Genomic DNA, 20842 nt, shown 5'->3' with positions numbered 1-20842 from the left:
CTCTTATGTGTTATTTGTTCAGTTATCCTTTCCGCACTGTTTTTCAAAACACTTGTCTTTCCATCATCATCGTTTGTATTATAACATTATTGTAGGCTAATAAACCATTTTCAGTCTCTGCAGTATTGCAGGATCTTTATTTTTATAGATTTATATAGATTTATAGTTACATATCTGATTAACATGCCACCTGAGATCTCACTCTACCGCAAAATTTACTGGAAATTCCAACAGGAGGAGCCATTTAGGGTGAGTTGCAGCGTCACTAAAGGAAAGGGGGCGGGGATCTCTACTTTATAAGCGGTAGAGTGGCCATGTGCTACTATTCAGACACAGAACTGAAAAGAAATGAAAATGTTTGGACTACAGAACATCTGGGATAGCATTCTGCAGTACGAGACCCTGCTAAGGTCTCCATTTTTCCCAGTTCTCTTCTCTATTACAGTCTACCTGAGCTTCTGCCTGCCTTTTGTTGTTCTGGATGCCCTGTCTCCTAGGGTAGCACTGATAAGGAGATACAAGATTCAACAGAAAACCAGCGTGTCTTGGACAATGATGTGGAGCTGCCTCGCACTCTCCCTCTACAATCATGCCATGTACATCTTCCCGCTGAGTGTCCTGCACTGGTACTGGAGACCTGTCAGCTACACAGCGATGGCACCTGGACTCTTTCAAGTTATCTGGGACCTTACTGCTTGCCTGCTTCTCTTTGACTTCCAGTACTTTGTATGGCATCTTCTGCATCACAAAGTACCTTGGCTCTACCGCACTTTCCACAAGGTGCATCACAAATATACATCCACCTTCGCTCTGGCTACTGAGTACTCAGGGGCTTGGGAGACTCTGTCGTTGGGTTTCTTCGCTGCGGTGAATCCCATGTTACTGGGGGTTCATCCTATGACAGAGATGCTTTTCCATATGCTGAACATGTGGCTGTCAGTTGAGGACCACTGTGGCTATGACCTGCCATGGGCAACACACAGACTGGTGCCTTTTGGTCTGTACGGAGGAGCTCCACACCATGATGTCCACCATCAGAAGTTCAAGTCCAACTACGCTCCATACTTCACTCACTGGGACAAGCTCTTTGGGACCCTGCATTCTGACTGAACTGAACAACTCGGGGGGAAAACTACATGAACTGATTAATTTGACTTTTTTGTAAAAAGTGAATTACCATTCTATATGAATGAATACCTATGACTCTAAAACTTTTTAAAAAAAAGTTGCTTTATAATTAATGTGTGTTAAATTAATGTGTTTGTCTATTTATTTAATGTCTGTATTTAAGTGTGACTGTAAGAAAATATGATCAGAGATATGACTATGATGTGTCTAAGGATTATGTGAAGTACATTTGTTAACCTTAACCTAATATATTTGTATTTATTTATAAGCCTGTTTTGATACTGAATGTTTTAAACTTGAAAACATGAAGAACAAATCTAACAAAACTAATGGCAATAAAGCTATGAAGTAAATAATAATTCTGTGTTTGTGTTTACATTTTGCATATTAAGAATACCTTAGTGGGAAAACAAATACGTTACTGTAGGCTATATCATGATTTATGGTACAATTTATTCTCGGAATAAAGTCTGAATAAAGTGATTTGAGGAAGTTTGCTAAAATAACTCAAAAATAAAATAACTAAATATTATTGACACATAATTAAACCTTGGGGATAAGTTTAATTCATTCTCATTATGTATTGTATTCAAATATTTAACCAACAAATAATGACTGACGTAAGATAATGAAATTACATATGGGTATATTATTTATCTTTGAGATATGTTTGAGATACACTGTAAAATGTGATTTGTTAAGTTTACTTAATTAAATTGTGCAAACTTGTTGCCATAATTCAATTAAGTAATCTTAACTTAGTATGATTAAGTTTAAGTCATAGTTACTAATATAGGACAAGTATTCCTTACTTATTTTGAGTCCTGTTTACTTAATCCATTTAAGTTTAGTTAACTTAATTTAATCTGTGATCTGAGGAACACTATACCTAGTTAAAAATCACTGCACTAAAAAACAGCTCTGCATTCATTGCATTTCAAAACATTTATCTTTTAAAATGCGGAAAACATGTAAATCAGCATTGTAATTTTAATAGATGTTAATTAACAATGCTAACCAATGCTTCATGAATCAGGAATAAAAAATAAATGTTAAGTGTTAAGAACATTTAAGAAGAATATTTCAAGCAATACAGCAACACTCAATTATCAGTTAAAGGCAGTTCATCATTGAATTCAGTGTTGTCATCCAGCTCAGTTCAGTTCAGATAGTATCTGTGCAATCAAGTTGACGATATCGCTGGAACTTTAATGTCCCCAACTAAGCAAGCCAGAGACGACAGCGAACCAAAACTCCATTGGTGACAGAAATGGAGAAAAAAAACCTTGGGAAAAAACAGGCTCAGTCAAGGGGCCAGTTCTCCTCTGGCAACACAAAAAGTCAGACTGTGTAGAGAACTCATCAGGTTCCTGTGGTCTTGTGCCGATGGCCGTCTAGGTGACGAGGTCCTCACTGGGGATCTGTTTCTGCGGCTCCTCTAGTTGACGTGGTCTCCACTGACATTCAGGGCTGTAGAGGTCATCTCTAGGTCCTGATCCACCATCTGGACTGGATACGGACTGGATCTGGGTGGCTATGGTGACCTTGGAATATGAAACAAAACAGACTAATATTAAATACAGTTCTTCTTATGATGTAGCAAGTGTGTTAGTGTGTTATGTGTAAGCAGTGTTGGGAAGGTTACGTTGGAAATGTAATAGGTTACAGATTACAAGTTACTTGATTTAAAATGTAATAAGTAGTGTAACTTTTCAATTACTTTTGTAATTACTAATGTAACTTATTACTTTTAATTACTTTTTAATTACTTTTCTAAATTTCTAATATTTTCAACCGTTAATCATTTTGAAACATTTAAACCAGGCAGAGTTAACTTTACAGTAGCATTCAACACTGATTACTGTCAGACTTTCAAAATCCTTTATCACTTGAATTAAGATTATAATAAGTAAGGGATAACATACATCTTTATTTTGCGATAACAACTGGCTGAATGTACATTATCTCACTTATTACACAGCTGCTTTTTTGATGCTTGATAGATTATTTAGATGTTTTGTGTCAAAATTACACGAAACACTGATCTGAGTTGAAATATTTGAACGCAAAGCTTCCACGAAGAAATCAGTTGCTAGCAAACGGCAAGTTCAAACTAGACATTTTAGGGATACAGTGCAGTCATACCAGTTTTCTTACACAACATTTCACCACATAAATAAGTAGTAGTACTAGTTTGTTAGTTATCTTATAGTCCATTACAGTGTACAAAAAAAGGCAGCAGCTGCATTTGTATGAAACAATAGAGCAAGTCCACGATACCAGGATGACAGAATTAAGAAATTGTACACATAATATTGAATTACGCTTTAATATTTTATGAGCTAACCAAACGCAAAGCTTCCGCCAAGAAAAATTATCAAGCATATAGCACCGATTTAAGTTGCCCTGAATGAGTCTGAGCTGTGTTACAATTTAATTTAAAGCACAGCCTTATTTCTTATTTTGGGCTTTTTATGCCTTTTATTGTGATAGGACAGTAGAGAGATGACAGGAAAGAGCTGAGAGGAGAGAGGAGCGCGGGATCGGCAAAGGACCTCGAGACGGGAATCGAACTCAGGTCACTGTGCGCGCAGTTGCACTATATGTCATAACAAGATCATAACATAAATAACATAATAACAAGAAATAGTTTAAAAGCTATGATACTGGGTTTGAAATCAAATGTTTGCATAGTTATACCAGAAAACACTATCATCTAACAATGCCTTGGAAAAAACAATCTTAAAAAACAAAGTTTATGCATAAACCCAAATAGGAAATAATATTATCGAATAAGCATGTGTCCTATTCTGTGTCCTAAACTCCTGAAACACTGGTGTCTCATTTTAGAGCAGTCAATGCAATTTATGAAAGAAGTCAATTAAATCTGTAAGTGGGGGGGGTGGGTGTGTGAAAAAAATCAGATGTAATCCTCTTTGTAATCACTGGCATTTTTCAAAAGTAACTGTAATTTAATTACACATTTTTTCTCAGTAACTGTAACTAATTACAATTACATTTATTTTGTAATTAAATTACGTAATTCCATTACATGTAACAAGTTACTTCCCAACACTGTGTGTAAGCCAGGTTAAAGAGATGGGTCTTTATGAGATAAGATGAGTTTGTCTGCCTCCCGAACAATGTTAGGTAGAAAACAACAAAAAAGAATGCACTCAATATACTTTAGCTTACATAGTTAAAAAAACATTTGTTGCTCATATTGTCTAACTTCTTTGACATGTTTTGCAATGTTAACTTGCATCAACAAGTAAACAAAACTGCAGAACCAAGAGAAAACAAGAAAATAAACAAGCCAGACCTTTCCTCTCACTGTTGTGCCCAAGCAGGACAGAAATGCCATGGAGAACCACAGTGTGTTGAAGAGTAACTTTCCTGAAAAGAGGGAAGAGTATATAAAATGAGATTCCATGTTATTTTGTATGCGTAAAGAATGTCTATTCATTTTTTTTTTAATTTGCTGACAATTAATTTAATTTAGTGGGATAGTCCACTTAAAAATTAAAGTTCTCATCATGCATCACCTCATGCTAACTTTTGTGTATTTCTTTCTTCAGATAAATACAAACAAAGATTTTTAAGAAAATCTCAGGGAGTCCATATTTGATGCTTAAAAAACACACACGCAGCAATTGTGACAGTAATTCATATTAGCCCAGTGGATGAATAAATGTCTACTGAATCTTCACAATGTTTCTCTCATTAATTGTTTATATAAAAAGTAGACCCAATACCATTGATTTCTGGTCACAAAAAGTGAAAGATACTAGTATTTAAATTGCTTTTAAATTTTAAGCATTAACTTTAACTGCTCCTGTAACGAAGCGGAGCTGAGGCAGGATGAGGTGAGGATCTAAGTGCAGGAGTTTATTGAAAGTCCAAGGAAAAAAACAACAAGTAATCCAAAACGGGTGACACTGAGAAACCCGACCAGAACCGGAAGCAACCATTACAGACATTAACAACTGACAAAATACAGGGGAAAGACAAGGACTATTTATACACAGGGCAGAGGTAATGATCTAATTGGTAACCAGGGTAACTAATGAGGGAGTGGGTGTGGTTCAATGAACATCCATGGCGACAAACAAGAGAACAGAGAGGCAGGGAAACAGTGAACAATAAGACACAAAAACTACAAAATAAGTGTCCTTAAACACGGATACAGAAAACGAAGACCAGGATCATGACATAAGCCCCCCTCCAAGGAGCGGCTTCCAGACGCTCCAAACAGGAATTCAAGTCCAGGAGGGGGGAGGAGCTCAGGCGGAACTGGGGAAGGGATGGAGGGCCAGGTCTATGTGAGGGGAGATAAACAGGGGACTGAAGCAGAACAAGAGGCCAGGGTGGAGTCAGCCAGATGGGGGAGCTGAGGACCACCAGATCATGAGAGAAGACCTCCACGGCGGAGCAGGCGGAACCCAGCAGGGCGGAGCAGGAGCCCACCAGGGCGGAACGGACGGAGCATGAAGCGCCGGAACCCTCCAGGGCGGAGCCGGAGGCGCAGGAGCCCTCCAGCGCGTAGCAGCCCTCCAGGGCGGAACAGGAGGCGCTAGAACCCTCCAGGGCGGAGTCGGAGGCAGAACAGGTGGCGCTAGAGCCCTCCAGGGCGGTGCCGGAGGCCGAACAGACGGCGCTACAGCCCTCCAGGTCGGAGCCGGAGGCAGAGCCAGCGACACTAGAGCCCCCAAGGGCGGAGCCGGAGGCGCAACAGCCCTCCCAGGCGGAACAGGAGGCGGAGCAGGAGGCGCCGCAGCCCTGCGGGGCGGAACAGGAATCTGCATCACGCTCTGGGACCTGGGGAGAGCAGGGACAGAGGAGGCAGACAGAATAGAGGGAGAAGGCGCAGCAGCCCTCCCGGGCGGAACAGGAGGCGGGCAGCCCTCCGGGCGGAACAGGAGGCGGGAGCCCTCCGGGCGGAACAGGAGGCGGAGCAGCCCTCCGGGCGGAACAGGAGGCGGAGCAGCCCTCCGGGCGGAACAGGAGGCTGCGTCATCGACTGGGACGTGGGGAGAACAGTGACAGAGGATGCAGACAGGAAAAATGGAGAAGCAGAGTGTTTAGAGGTTAACGCCCCCTCCATAAGAGGTTCTACGGCAGGCGCCGACACCTCTGGAGGCATTGGCGCAGCTTCTCCGACGGGGAAGGCCTCTGGTGCAGGCTTGTGATCAGACGAGAGCTCTGGTGCAGGCTTGTGATCAGACGAGAGCTCTGGTGCAGGCTTGTGATCAGACGAGAGCTCTGGTGCAGGCTTGTGATCAGACGAGAGCTCTGGTACTGACCTGTGAACAGGCGTGTCCTCAGGAGCACAGTGTGCAGCCCACACACACACCACATGGCCACTGCCACTAAGGGAAGAGCAGCAGTGATGACGTCACTTGGCTCGTGGGGATCTGCTGTAACGTGGCTTGACTCAGGAACAACATGGCTTGACTCAGGAACAACATGGCTTGACTCAGGAACAACATGGCTTGACTCAGGAACAACATGGCTTGACTCAGGAACAACATGGCTTGACTCAGGAACAACATGGCTTGACTCAGGAACAACATGGCAGACTCAGGAACAACATGACTCAGGAACAACATGGCTTGACTCAGGAACAACATGGCTTGACTCAGGAACAACATGGCTTGACTCAGGAACAACATGGCTTGACTCAGGAACAACATGGCTTGACTCAGGAACAACATGGCTTGACTCAGGAACAACATGGCTTGACTCAGGAACAACATGGCTTGACTCAGGAACAACATGGCCTGACTCGTGGGGCACAGCTGTGACAGGGCTTGACTCGGGGAGAACAGCAGCTGCGGTTTGACTTGACTCAGTTGCTTGACCGGACTTGGAAGCTTGAACTGACCCTAGGGTAGCAGCCGCGACGTGAAGGAGCGCCACTTTAGCTGCCCATACCGCCCTTAGGGGTGAGTCCAGCACGTGGGCCATCATAAGCCGCGGTCTTGGGATGTCAGGAGAGACGTGACCGGACTCAAGAACCACGGCTGCAACTTTGCTTGACTCGGGAAATTCAGCTGCAACTTGACTTGGCTCGGAAACTTGACTGGACTTTACCAGAACAGCAGTTGTGACGTGACTTGAATTTGCAGGAACAGCAGCTGGTGCAGGCTCAGGAGAAGCAGACATGAAGTTAACAGGCTGTGGCTTGGCTGACGTGGTGTAAGCTGGTTCTTGAGCAGCAGACTTACGGTAGGCTGGTTCTGGCATGGCCATCCTGTGTGCAGGCTCTGGCGTGGCGGCCATCTTTGCGACAGGCTCCGGCATGGCGGCCATCTTGTCCAGCGGGTCTGGGCTGGCGACCATGTTGGGAATTGCCCTCTCAACCTCCTCCACAGTAAAAGGGGACTCACAAAACAGCAAAACAAAGTCTATATACTGTGCCAAGGTCCAGCTGGGGTCCTCATCAGGTAAGGTTAAACTAATTTCTGGATCGAGTCCACTCCAGAAACAGTCCTTTATTTTAGTGTCATCTCCAGGCACAAGATGACTATATAAAAGGAACTCCTCCACATAATATTCGATAGGTCGGCCGTTTTGAAAAACTGAGCAAAGGGTACTCAGAGGGTCGCACAAAACTCCTACTAGATCCATTTGGTGGTCAGTTGTTCTGTAACGAAGCGGAGCTGAGGCAGGATGAGGTGAGGATCTAAGTGCAGGAGTTTATTGAAAGTCCAAGGAAAAAACAACAGGTAATCCAAAACGGGTGACACTGAGAAACCCGACCAGAACCGGAAGCAACCATTACAGACATTAACAACTGACAAAATACAGGGGAAAGACAAGGACTATTTATACACAGGGCAGAGGTAATGATCTAATTGGTAACCAGGGTAACTAATGAGGGAGTGGGTGTGGTTCACTGAACATCCATGGCGACAAACAAGAGAACAGAGAGGCAGGGAAACAGTGAACAATAAGACACAAAAACTACAAAATAAGTGTCCTTAAACACGGATACAGAAAACGAAGACCAGGATCATGACAGCTCCACCCCGTGCAATCAAAATCATTCCAAAATGTTGCCATTCGTTTGTGCTCGATTTGTGCAAGTTTGTGCCGTTCAGATTTACATTGTATCTATTTCCCGTGCGCAGAAATAACATACAAAACGGGGCAGTGACGTCACACTCCACCCCATGCCATCTAAATCTCTCCAAATCGGCACCGTTGGTTTGTGCTTGATTTGTGCCTGTTTGTGCCGTTAAAAGAAACCATGTAACCATGACCTCTCTTTAAATATAACGAAAATTTCACTCTCCACCACATTTAGCGCCACTGCAGAGTTTAAAAAAACGGTAGTGTTCGTGCTGCCTTAAAATGTTAAATTTAGTCAGCTCCAAGTTTTCACTAACTTCATATTTCAAGTTGACTAAATTTAAATTTCAAGACAGCATGAACATTAACTTTAACAAAAAAAAAAAAAAAAAAAAAAAAAAAATTATTTGATTGTGCCATTAGAATGTTAAACATCGATTCCCCACGAATATTCGTTAATACTTTTAATGACAAATTGGCTGTATTTATTTTCGTTTCTTTAAGCTATTTTAGAAATATGTTCGGAACATTTTATGTTAGTTAAATTCTTTTTTTTTTTTTTTTTTTTTTTTTTTTTTTTTTTTGCCGATCAAGCCGCAGGCAGCAGACAGCGAGCTGATCATAGCCTATGTTAGCCTTCAGATCAACACGACTTGCCTAAAATAAAATCTATAGATATAAAACAATTAATGCATTTCACGATATAAATTTAAACATTTAACATATTAATGTGCGCTTTTAGGCGCATTTCAATCAATTGTGCGGAGTGTTGAAGCTACCGCGCGCTGACTTGCAGGCGCCGGCAAGATCGCTTGCAATTTTTTTTATTAATATCGGTGGAAATGTAAAATAGGCCTACGCCATCATTTTTGCTCATAAAGGTAAGAGTACATCATTCGGAACTGCAAAGGGTCTACTTTTATTTGAGTGCACTCACAACATCAACAAAACATTCGTTTTCACTAAATTGTTCATTTTCCAACATGCATTAAAATATATACAAATACGTACAAATATCGTTTTAGTTCGTTGATATGTAGCTACAGTAGTATCTATCAATTTCTTGTTGTCTTTTTCCAATCATAGGTAATTTGTCCTGCCATGCACACATTCAGTAGGTTAGCCTGTAGCTTAAGCCTATTTTATCTACGAGCCCTTTTTCCACAGTCCGTTATGTCCTTTTTCGTTTTCTTATGCAGTGCCGTAAATAATCGTTTGTAAGGGGGACAGAAAAACTTATTAACTTACTGACATATTAAATGCAGTCATACCATGCAATTACAGTAAGGCTACATGTTCCTATAGATAATGGCATATTAAGTGCTTCTGTTTTTTTCTCCCTTTAAATATCTTATTTAAGAAGAATTTTAGTTACAACCAGGATTTCTGGCACAAATAGAGCACAAATAAACACGGCATTTGGTGTGGGGAGCGCTTTGAATTAGGCTATATATATATATATATATATATATATATATATATAGCCAACATTAATATGACAATTACGAATATTCGTGAAGAATCGATGTTTAATATTCTAACTTAGTCAACTTGAAATATGAAGTTGGTGAAAACTTGGAGCGTGTCAGTAATTCGACCGCTGAAAACTGTGCTGATATATTTTCGTGGCACGACATAGATGATACAACAAAATATAATATACAGTGACACTTTATATTGCCTCAAGAATATACAATATGAACAATGGCTTGTTATTACAAGACTTACATTTTAAGTAAGGTGTACATTAGTGACTTTATTCTTAATTTACTGCTAAATATAATCTAAAATTAAAATTTGAAGGCAGCACGAACACTTTTTTTTTATTATTATTATTATTTTAACCCTGCAGTGGCGCTAAATGGGGTGGAGAGTGAATTTTTCGTTATATTTAAAAAGAGGTCATGGTTACATGATTATGGGGTGCCAACTTCACGGAGGTGGTTTACCCCGATTTGGACGAAATGGGGTGAAGAGTGACTTCACTGCCCCGTATTGTATTTGTTATTTCTAAGGAAGGGAATTAGATGCAATGTTTATTTTAGCGGCACAAATCGAGCACAAACCAATGGCACCTTTTGGAACGATTTAGACTATACTGGGTGGTTACGCAACAGTCCCAAACAAGTATTTTTCCCATTATATTTAAGATGGGCTCGGAGATACCAGGTTTGTTTTAACGGCACAAACAGGCACAAACGGCACCGGTCTGGAGAGATTTGGAAGGCATGGGGTGGAGAGTGACGTCACTGCCCCGCAATTGTTTTTGTTATTTCTAAGAGGAAATATATTTGACGTTCATTTCAACGGCACAAACCGGCACAAATCGAGCACAAACGAACGACACCACTCACTAAAAAATGTTGGGTTAAAAATAACCCAACTAGTAACCCAACTATGGGTTGGTATAGCACCTTCCCATCTATGGGTTATTTTAACCCAATGAATTGGGTTAAAATCCAGTTGGGTTAAAAGTAACCCAACAGTTGAGTTAATTATTTAGATTCATTTATATCAGTTTTTATTTATTTATTTATTTATTTATTTTAATAAAAATACACTATAACACTACTTTGTTTTCAAATAAATATTTTGTTTATTTAAATATGCAAATATTTTTTTTACAAATATATTTTTAAATGTAAAACAGTCATACTGCAAATGTTTACAAAATAAGTGTACAAGAATGTGAAAATATAATACATTCAAAACACAAATATGCACACACAACTGACATATTTTCAAGATGTACACTGAATTCAAAACCAACAAATGTGACTCTGGTCCACAAAACCCGTCATAAGGGTCGAGTTTTTGTATTTAAATGTAAACATCATCTGAAAGCTCAATAAATAAGCTTTCTATTAATATGTGGTTTGATAGGATAGAACAACTATTTGAAAATCTGGAATCTGAGGGTGCAAAAAAATCTAAATATTGAGAAAATTGTCTTTAAAGTTGTCCAAATGAAGTTATTAGCAATACATTACTAATAAGAAATTCAGTTTCGATATACTTATGGTAGGAGATTTACAAAATATCTTCATGGAACATGATCTTTACTTAATATTCTAATGATTTTTGGCATGAAAGAAAATTTGATAATTTTGACCCATACAATGCAATTTTGGCTATTTCTACAAATGTACCCATGATACTTATGACCGGTTTTGTTGTCCAGGGTCATAAATGTGTATCAATTCATATTTATTTATATCAACACATACACAAATGTGCACAAATAAAACAAACATAATATACAAACCTTTATCAATAAAACAAAAATAAAAAATCATAAACACAAGTAATAATAATAATAATAATAATAAAACAAAGTAAATCTGCTGGCTGCTGGACTTGCTGATAATCAGCAACATAAAAAGTTTTACAGATCAATAGATACAAAGTTTCTAAGGAAGAGGTAATGTGTTGAAAGAACTCCTGGAACATTAAAGACTGTGTGCTGCAAATGGGTGCAGAGGAGCTTTGGGGGGACATGTAGAAATGTCTGAAACACAGATCCACTGCTTGTAGTAAGGTCTTCTGTTCCACTACTTCACTGTTGAAAATGCTAAAACTTGGGAGGAGTTCTTGGAGTTAGTGCAGAAATGCTGGTGTCATCCGGTCGCATAAAACTTCCTTCATTCACTCCTTCCTCTGTGATAAGATGAAGCAGAAGAAGAAACATTTTACAGATAAACTAGAAACATTTTTTCATAATTGTTGGAAAACCTACACTACTAATCAGAAGTTTTTGAACAGTAAGATTTTTAAAGTTTTTTAAAGAATTCTTTTCTACTCACTAAGCCTGCATTTATTTTATCCAAAATACAGTAAAAGCAGTAATATTGTGAAATATTTTTACTATTTTAAATAACTGCTTTCTATTTTAAAAGCTTTGAAAAGACTGGACAATTACATTTTAAAATATATTCAAATAGAAAGCAGTTATTTTAAATGCTGTATTTTGGATCAAATAAATGCAGGCTTAGACAGAAGGGAATTCTTTAAAAACATTAAAAATCTTGCTGTCCAAAAACTTTTGACTGGTAATGTATATGGATCACTAATATAAATAGTTTACTTACCTTGAAATATTTCAGTTAATTGGCATGTGGATGTTTAATGTATGAGATTCCAGTGTTGTAGTTTTCCCTTCACTGAAGAACCCAATGTCTAAAAATAAGTATAAACACATTTAGTACACATTTAAAAAAACATGCAAATCTGTCATAGCTTTATATGAGAAATGGCTGTAAGTAGAGGCGATTCTAATATATGCATAACAATATTCAACATAAATAAACCATAAAAACACATTTAGTGTTATTCCAATTAGTGCTCGCTTTCCAAACAACTGACGCTTGCCCTGTTTTGACCAGCAGGCGTCGCCGTTGTGTCACGAACGATTGGAAGCAGTGAATCATTTTGCGAAGCGATTCGTTTAATTGATTCGAAACTTTGAAAAGCTTCGTTTCTCCCATCACGTCTTTCTTTTGGGAAAATGTGATTATTTTTAGACTTTTCTAACAGAGAATTCGCCGAATTTGAGCGCATCTCTCTGAGCTGCCGCTGAGCGAATCTTACATACTGGACCGAAGTTGAATGATCCGTGCGGCGCGGTTCAAATCAACACCAATGTCTCATTTAGCATTAGCCATTTCCTATATATAACGTTAAATGTGATAATCATTAGTGCGACCAAACAAACTGTAGTCAGAAACCGTACGTCTAGAACCCTTCATCACCTGTAAAATAATACTAAACCTGTAGTAATGGTAGACGGTGATTTCAGTAACATAAGTAGTCCTATATACATTTCACCATACATTATTAACTTTAGGTTACTGTAATACATCTCTAAACAGTTTTACAACTTTCTGCTAATTTTAATTTACTTTATTACTGCTAGCGGCCTAACTGGGACAGCTAAGGTAACGTTAATGTGAAGTTATTCGTTTACAATGGAGCTCATTCTCCGCAGTAACGTTACAATACACTGACTAAAGGAAACTACAACTTCGTTAAAAAACAAACATACAACAACAAAAGTTCAATTTTGAAGTGGATTTCACGTTCTTCTTATAAGTATAATGTTATAAGAGTTATCAAAACCCTGTTACTCACCTCATACTGATGCAGCAGCAGCTTCTTCTGTCGTCAGTCACCGTCGTCCGTTAAAATTTGAACTGTCGCCGCGGGAACCAATTAAACCCAACGCTGGGTTATTATTAAAAACAACCCAACGATGTTTAAAAAATAACCCAACGTTTTAGAAAATAACCCAACATAGTGACCCAATATGTGTAACCCATCTATTGGGTTAAAAAAATAACCCATCTATTTTTACTGTGTATGACTTAGCATCTCATTATATTGAGAAACTTTCTCGTAATAATGAGTTAAAAAGTAATAAGATTCTGAAAAAATAAATTCGTAATAACGAGAAACTTTCTCATAATAATGGCTTAACATCTCATAATATAACGAGAAATTTTCTCATAATTATGACTTAGTATCTGGTAATAATGAGAAAGTTTCTCATAATAATGACTTAACATCTCATAATAATGCGAACGTTTCTCGTAATGATGAGAAACTTTCTCATGATTATGACTTAGTGTCTCGTAATAATGAGAAACTTTCTCATAATTATGACTTAGTGTCTCGTAATAATGAGAAAGTTTCTCGTAATAATGAGAAGGTTTCTTGTAATAATGAGAAACTTTCTCATAATTATGACTTAGTATCTCGTAATAATGAGAAACTTTTCTATAATAAAACCATGGTTAATCTTCATAAGGGGTGACGGCTTAACGAAATGAAAGGACAATTGTAACGTCATCATTAAATGTACTGGTTGGGACATTCTAAAAAAGCGACAGTCCACCACATTAATAGCTATTCCAATCGCACGGGAATAAATGCAGATATTCCCTAAAAACACCCGTAAAGACACTGAAGCGGTCAGGGCCGTAGCGTCGGCTTCCTTTGAAATATGCAGTGTTGGGCAGGTACCTTTAAAAAAGTAATTAGTTATAGTTACTAGTTACTTCTCACAAATAGTAACTGAGTTAGTAACTGAGTTACATCATTATAAAAGTAACTAATTACCAGGCAAAGTAACTATTGCGTTACTTTTAAAAAAATCTAATTTAATATAACTATAAAATAAATATAAAACATTGTACACTATTCTACACTATTTTAACGTTGTTGTGGGCAGTGTTGGGAATGTTACTTTGAAAAGTAATTAGTTATAGTTACTAGTTACTTCTCACAAATAGTAACTGAGTTAGTAACATAGTTACATCATTATAAAAGTAACTAATTACCAGGGAAAGTAACTACTGTGTTGCTTTAAAAAAAAAAAAAATTAAATATATTAAATAACTTGGATGTCCCCAATATTAAATATGTTAAATGAATGAAATTTTAATGAAATTAATTACATTTTTAGTTTACTCACCAGACTAATATTAAATATCTGATATAATATTATAATTATAATTAGCATTCAACTTTAGCCATTAGAACTTTAGTAATTAGAATAACCATGTATGAATGCATGTTTGTCATGTTGACTGAACTTAGGACTGGTGGTGATATTGTTTGTAATTTAGTGTTTCTATGAACGTCTTGTTACTACCACGAATTCTACTATTAATAACAATATTAAACACACTAAGGTTTAATGAGCTGCTGGGTTCATGAATATTAATCACGTTGACTGCGTTCGCTCTAACTGATTTGCTGTAATCAAAACAGGGACGATAATAGGTGAGCGCCAGCCAATGAGATTGCTGTTTGCACATTAGTTCCGCCTACTACCGGAGACACCGACAGTTCTTAAAAGCTGAAGTATTCCAAAGGAGCTCCGATGTTTTGAGAGGAAAATACAACAAAGAATATCGTTTACACGTAGCGCGTCAATTCTGCATGGTATAAGACTCTGTCGCTCTTTCTTTGGGTGTGTGAGACAAAGTGACGGCTAGTCGTGTGCCTTCACACTAGAGTTTACAGCTCGTCAAATACAGGTACGCTGCGCATCCATTCAGATGAACTGAAAAATAAAGTTATAATAAAACTATAATAAATGATAGTAACGCCGTATTTTATTGGCAGTAATGGTAACGGCGTTGTAACGTAGGAAACAGTAATTCGTTTGATTACTCGTTACTGAAAAAATAACGCCGTTAGTAACGCCGTTTATTTATAACGCCGTTATTCCCATCACTGGAAATATGATTGCGCCCGCGCCCGCTTCGTCCCGCAGCCCAGTCAGAGAGGATGCCGACAGTGACAGAAATGCGCGAGAACACGCCGGGGGATGCGCGCAAAATGGTAAAATAACAATTAATTATTGATTACTAATTTGAATCAGTACATTATAACAAAAACAATACCTTTTATAAATGACACTAATAAATTACAAATTAATAAAGTACACTGAAGGACCAAATTTAATACACACCTTATTAATAAAGCATCGGCCTATTATTTACAGACAAACAAAATAGCTCAGAATATGAATTAAGATAGGCTTATATGTTAAGCGTTTCCTCTCCCATTATAAGAAAATGCTGATCGTAGCTTCATGGATAAAAACGCAATGCGCATATATCACGTAAGCATAAAGAAAACGCCCAATGTGCGTTAATGGATGAAGACAGTGGTATAAAAAGGCCAATTTTGGTATACAATTTATATAAATTGTATAGTCTGCTAGTGCATGCGAGCAGATATGGCCAACAAAGTATAATGCAACGCTGGCGACACCCTCTGGTCAAAGACGTGTAAATGCGAGAACATTCTTCATAGTATATAAATATATAGAAAACGCTTAACGTGGCTTTATGGATGAAAACAGTGATATAAAATGCCAAAATTCGGGTTATTAATAAAATATATTATGTACAGGCAAGCATGAACCCATAATATGAAAGCAACGAGCTGAACTGCACGTTAACGAGAATTTGCGCGTTTTCTTTATGCTTTAAGCTGATATGCGCGTTGCGTTCATATCCTGAACTTATCTGCTTTCCCGTTCGTAGAATATTTTATTAGTAAACTGTATACCAAAATGGTCATTTTAATGTCAGTGTTTTCATCCATGAAACTACGATCAGCATTTTCTTATAATGGGAGAGGGAACGCTTAACATATAAGCCTATCTTAATTCATATTCTGAGCTATTTTGTTTGTCTGTAAATAATATAGGCCATATGCGTTATTAATAAGGTGTGTATTAAATTTGGTCCTCCAGTGTACTTTATTAATTTGTAATTTATTAGTGTCATTTATTAAAGGTATTGTTTTTGTTATAATGTACTGATTCAAATTAGTAATCAATAATTAATTGTTATTTTACCATTTTGCGCGCATCCCCCGGCGTGTTCTCGCGCATTTCTGTCACTGTCTGCATCCTCTCTGACTGGGCTGCGGGACGAAGCGGGCGCGGGGACAATCATATTTCAAAGGAAGCCGACGCTACGGTCCTGACCCCTTCAGTGTCTTTACGGGTGTTTTTAGGGAATATTTGCATTTATTCCCGTGCGATTGGAATAGCTATTAATGTGGTGGACTGTCGTGATTTTGGCTTTGACTGATTTATGCAAGAAACATCAGAGTGAATTTAGAAGAGGGTACGCAAAGCCGACTGATAAAGAAGTGGGTATACGTCGTATACCCTGCATTACACCACTGGGCTTCACGATAAGCTTTTTTAGAATGTCCCAACCAGTACATTTAATGATGACGTTACAATTGTCCTTTCATTTCGTTAAGCCGTCACCCCTTATGAAGATTAACCATGGTTTTATTGTAGAAAAGTTTCTCTATTGTAGAAAATTATTACGAGATACTAAGTCATAATTATGAGAAAGTTTCTCATTATTACGTGAAAGTTTCTCATTATTATGAGATACTAAGTCATAATTATGAGAAAGTTTCTCATTATTACGTGAAAGTTTCTCATTATTATGAGATACTAAGTCATAATTATGAGAAAGTTTCTCATTATTACGAGAAAGTTTCTCATTATTATGAGATACTAAGTCATAATTATGAGAAAGTTTCTCATTATTACGAGATATAATTCATAATTATGAGAATGTTTCTCATTATTACGAGAAAGTTTCTCATTATTATGAGATACTAAGTCATAATTATGAGAAAGTTTCTCATTATTACGAGATATAAGTCATAATTATGAGAAAGTTTCTCGTTATTACGAATTTATTTTTTCAGAATTTTATTACTTTTTAACTCATTATTACGAAAAAGTTTCTCATTATTATGAGAAAGTTTCTCGTTATTACGAATTTATTTTTTCAGAATCTTATTACTTTTTAACTCATTATTACGAAAAAGTTTCTCATTATTATGAGAAAGTTTCTCGTTATTACGAATTTATTTTTTCAGAATCTTATTACTTTTTAACTCATTACGAAAAAGTTTCTCATTATTACCAGAAAGTTTCTCATTATAAGGAGATACTAAGTCATAATTATGAGAAAGTTTCTCATTATTACGAGAAACTTTCTCATTTTTACGAGATACTAAGTCATGATTATGAGAAGATTTCTCGTTATTATGAGATGTTAAGCCATTATTATGAAAAAGTTTCTCGTTATTACGAATTTATTTTTTCAGAATCTTATTACTTTTTAACTCATTATTACGAGAAAGTTTCTCAATATAATGAGATACTAAGTCATAATTATGAGAAAGTTTCTCATAATTATGACTTACCGATTTTTTTCAACAGTGGCGGGAAAGGGGTTTCCATATAAACCAAAACCAATCTAAAATAATAAACATAAGTGTCATTTGGTATTATTAACTCCATTTCCAGTAGCTCGTGCCTCTAGAGAGAGAATGTGTGCGTGTGTTATTTGAACAGACTTCCTGAAAAAGACAATGGAGAATTTCCCAAGTCATATGAGAATTCCGGGAATTGCCCTATTTCCCGTGGTACACTAATTGAAATCCAAACATTCTTTGCTCTGATTATGAGGGAGATATTCATATTTAGTATTTTATCTAATATTCTGTGGATGTCAACCTTTGGAAACATTTGCGCAGATATTTATAGACTTTATTTGTCTAAAGTTTCCAAATAACTGGGGCCACTCTATAGGCATGTTGCTATTGTGAACACTCTTCTAGACCATATTTACTTCAGTGAAGACCTCTATAATATTCTCACTATTTATTTATTTATTTTTTTTCTCTATTTTTTTATTTTGTGTGAGACAGCTTATACAGCTTACATGTATAAGCTGTCAAATTTTTACACCAGTGAAAATCTGCAAAATTTCCCATCATCCTTGTGGAACCTGTTCATCTTAATACATGCTTTTCTGCCCTTCCCTTAAATGTAGGCTACCTTAATGTACTTCATAGTTTAAGTATCATGTGTGGGAAGAAGACTTTATATGCTTTAATGACAGTTAGCCACTCCAAGAATTTAAGAGGAAATAACAGATTTAAATACACAGCTGTCAGTTATCACTATTAATATCTGAGTTCAGCATTCTTAAACAGATTTCAAGTAGGCTACATGTGTACGTATTTTTGATTATCGTACAAAAATCACAACAGCGGCTGATGGAACTTTGCTGTAAATATATAAGCATTAGGGGATTTTGCTGGACGTCATTTAATGACTTAGTGTTAATAACATATTTGAGCTGATGCATCTGTTCTGCTGTGAAATGTACTATTAATAACATAACGGAAAGACTAAAGTTCATCAGATTAAGGCCTTCATTATTGGTGGCCAATAATAACAAAAAAAGTACAGGGTTACTCACACAAATGTGACCCTGGACCACAAAACCAGTCTTAAGTCGCTGTGGTATATTTGTAGCATTATCCAAAAATACATTGTATGGGTCAAAATTATTGTTTTTTTGTTTTTTTGTTTTTTTTTTTTTATGGCAAAAATCAAGAAATTAGGTAAAGATCATGTTCCATGAAGATATTTAGTAAATACTGTAAATATATGAAAACTTAATTTTTGATTAGTAATATACATTATTAAGAACTTTATTTAGACAACTTTAAAGGCGATTTTCTCAATATTTTGATTTGCTTGGACCCTCAAATTCCAGGTTTTAAAATAGTTGTATCTCGACCAAATATTGTCCTATCCTAACAATACATCTGATTTCGTACATCAATGGAAGGCTTGTTTATTCAGCTTTCAGGTGATGTATAAATCTCAGTTTTGAAAAAAATGACCCTTATGACTGGTTTTGTGATCCAGGGTCACAAATACAGAACACCATTATGCTAACATATCACACTAAACTAATGCAGTAAACATTAACTGAATAACATTAAAACAGCAGACACCACAATATACATAAATGATAAAAATTAAGAAACAACATTTTTTTTTAATTCTAAATAAATATGATGGTTCATACTGGGAATTCTGGGAATGTACTTCTCTTCATTAATCATAAGGGATTTTTTTACTGTAAATAATATAATATAATATATTTTACTTTGTATTGCCTTCTTGAATATAATACAAATTCATACTCTTTAGTGGTAACAAATATTTTACAGTTAAATTTTGTCTTTTAAAATATAATATCATTTTACATGATAAAATAACTTTTAAAATTCTTTTTGTTTAAATTACTAACAATCACAGTGTAGTTAATGGCTACATATACAACAACATTCAAAAATCAGTACAATATGTAAAATAGAATGCATGGTTCAGAATTTTATTTTTTTAGTGAGTTTCCTGCAATAAATTATGAATACCTATAAAAAAAGTTAACAATGTAAAAGCAAAGGAATAAGTGCTTGTACACCTAGTCTGCTGTCTGTATATAGGTGTGTGGTTTCCAGATGTATGGGGGACTCCGACGTGAGGTCACATATATTTTAGCATACAAAACCGAAGAAAAAAAAAGATAAAATCAGTTCTGATGAAAATCGTTTCTTCTCAGAGAATATGAAACTGTACAACTGATTTGACTTGAGGAGTGTGAAAAAAGTTTTTAAGCACCAATAATCTCAACTGAGATTATTCCCCTTTAAGAGTCTCAACTGTCCACAGGAGACATTTCAAAATTCAGACAAACAAGTACAGCTATTCTTAACCAAAGATGATAAAAAGTGAAAGAGGAAAAAGAACAAGAAGAACAGCAAAAGTGAGAGTATGCTAAAAATGTTCCTCTAAGTGAAAAAATGTAACTACACACATCCTGCTTAACCATGAAACTTGTGTACTCAGAGAACAAAAGGTTGGACTTTGATCTTGCCTTTGGGGATACTGACAAAATGACATATTGTGCAACTTCCTGAGCAAGTTCAGACAGACAGAATTTTGTAAAAGGAGATCTAGCTCTTACGCAATTATGATGGTTCCAATCTGAGAACACAAAGAGGTGCATTATAAAGACTTTTTCAATTTTGACATTTAGGCATTTTAAAACTGCATTGTATTTCCAACTGCATGGTATTTCCAAGTGCAAAGTTGATGCTAACCAAGATCATTCAGACAGAAGGTCTGCGATATTAGGTTTAAGTTAATGCTAAGAAGTAATGACTACTAATCTAATGTGTACAGTGATGCAGAAAGAGCAAACATCTCTCACACTTTCCACCGCATGAT

At 36.7% G+C, this 20842-nt stretch overlaps 1 protein-coding gene and 1 long non-coding RNA gene across 2 annotated transcripts; one reads left to right on the top strand and one right to left on the bottom strand.

Moving 5' to 3' along the window:
- The first annotated feature begins 301 nt into the window (after positions 1–301).
- On the top strand, positions 302–1487 carry ch25h (cholesterol 25-hydroxylase). The gene has a single exon (XM_051124793.1). It carries the CDS (start codon positions 349–351, stop codon positions 1108–1110), a length of 762 nt encoding a protein of 253 aa, XP_050980750.1. The 5' UTR covers positions 302–348; the 3' UTR covers positions 1111–1487.
- A 10310-nt stretch (positions 1488–11797) lies between these two features.
- On the bottom strand, positions 11798–13555 carry LOC127174379 (uncharacterized). The gene is made up of 3 exons (XR_007828875.1): positions 13330–13555; positions 12291–12378; positions 11798–11859 (listed from the first exon to the last, which is right to left on the bottom strand). It is a non-coding gene; the product is annotated as an uncharacterized LOC127174379 (long non-coding RNA).
- Positions 13556–20842: the final 7287 nt, after the last annotated feature.

The sequence above is a fragment of the Labeo rohita genome, chromosome 12 (genome assembly GCF_022985175.1).
Source record: "Labeo rohita strain BAU-BD-2019 chromosome 12, IGBB_LRoh.1.0, whole genome shotgun sequence".
NCBI classification, from domain to species: Eukaryota; Metazoa; Chordata; class Actinopteri; order Cypriniformes; family Cyprinidae; genus Labeo; species Labeo rohita.
The sequence above is the reverse complement of the archived record's forward strand: the minus strand, read 5'-3'. Positions and strand labels throughout refer to the sequence as shown.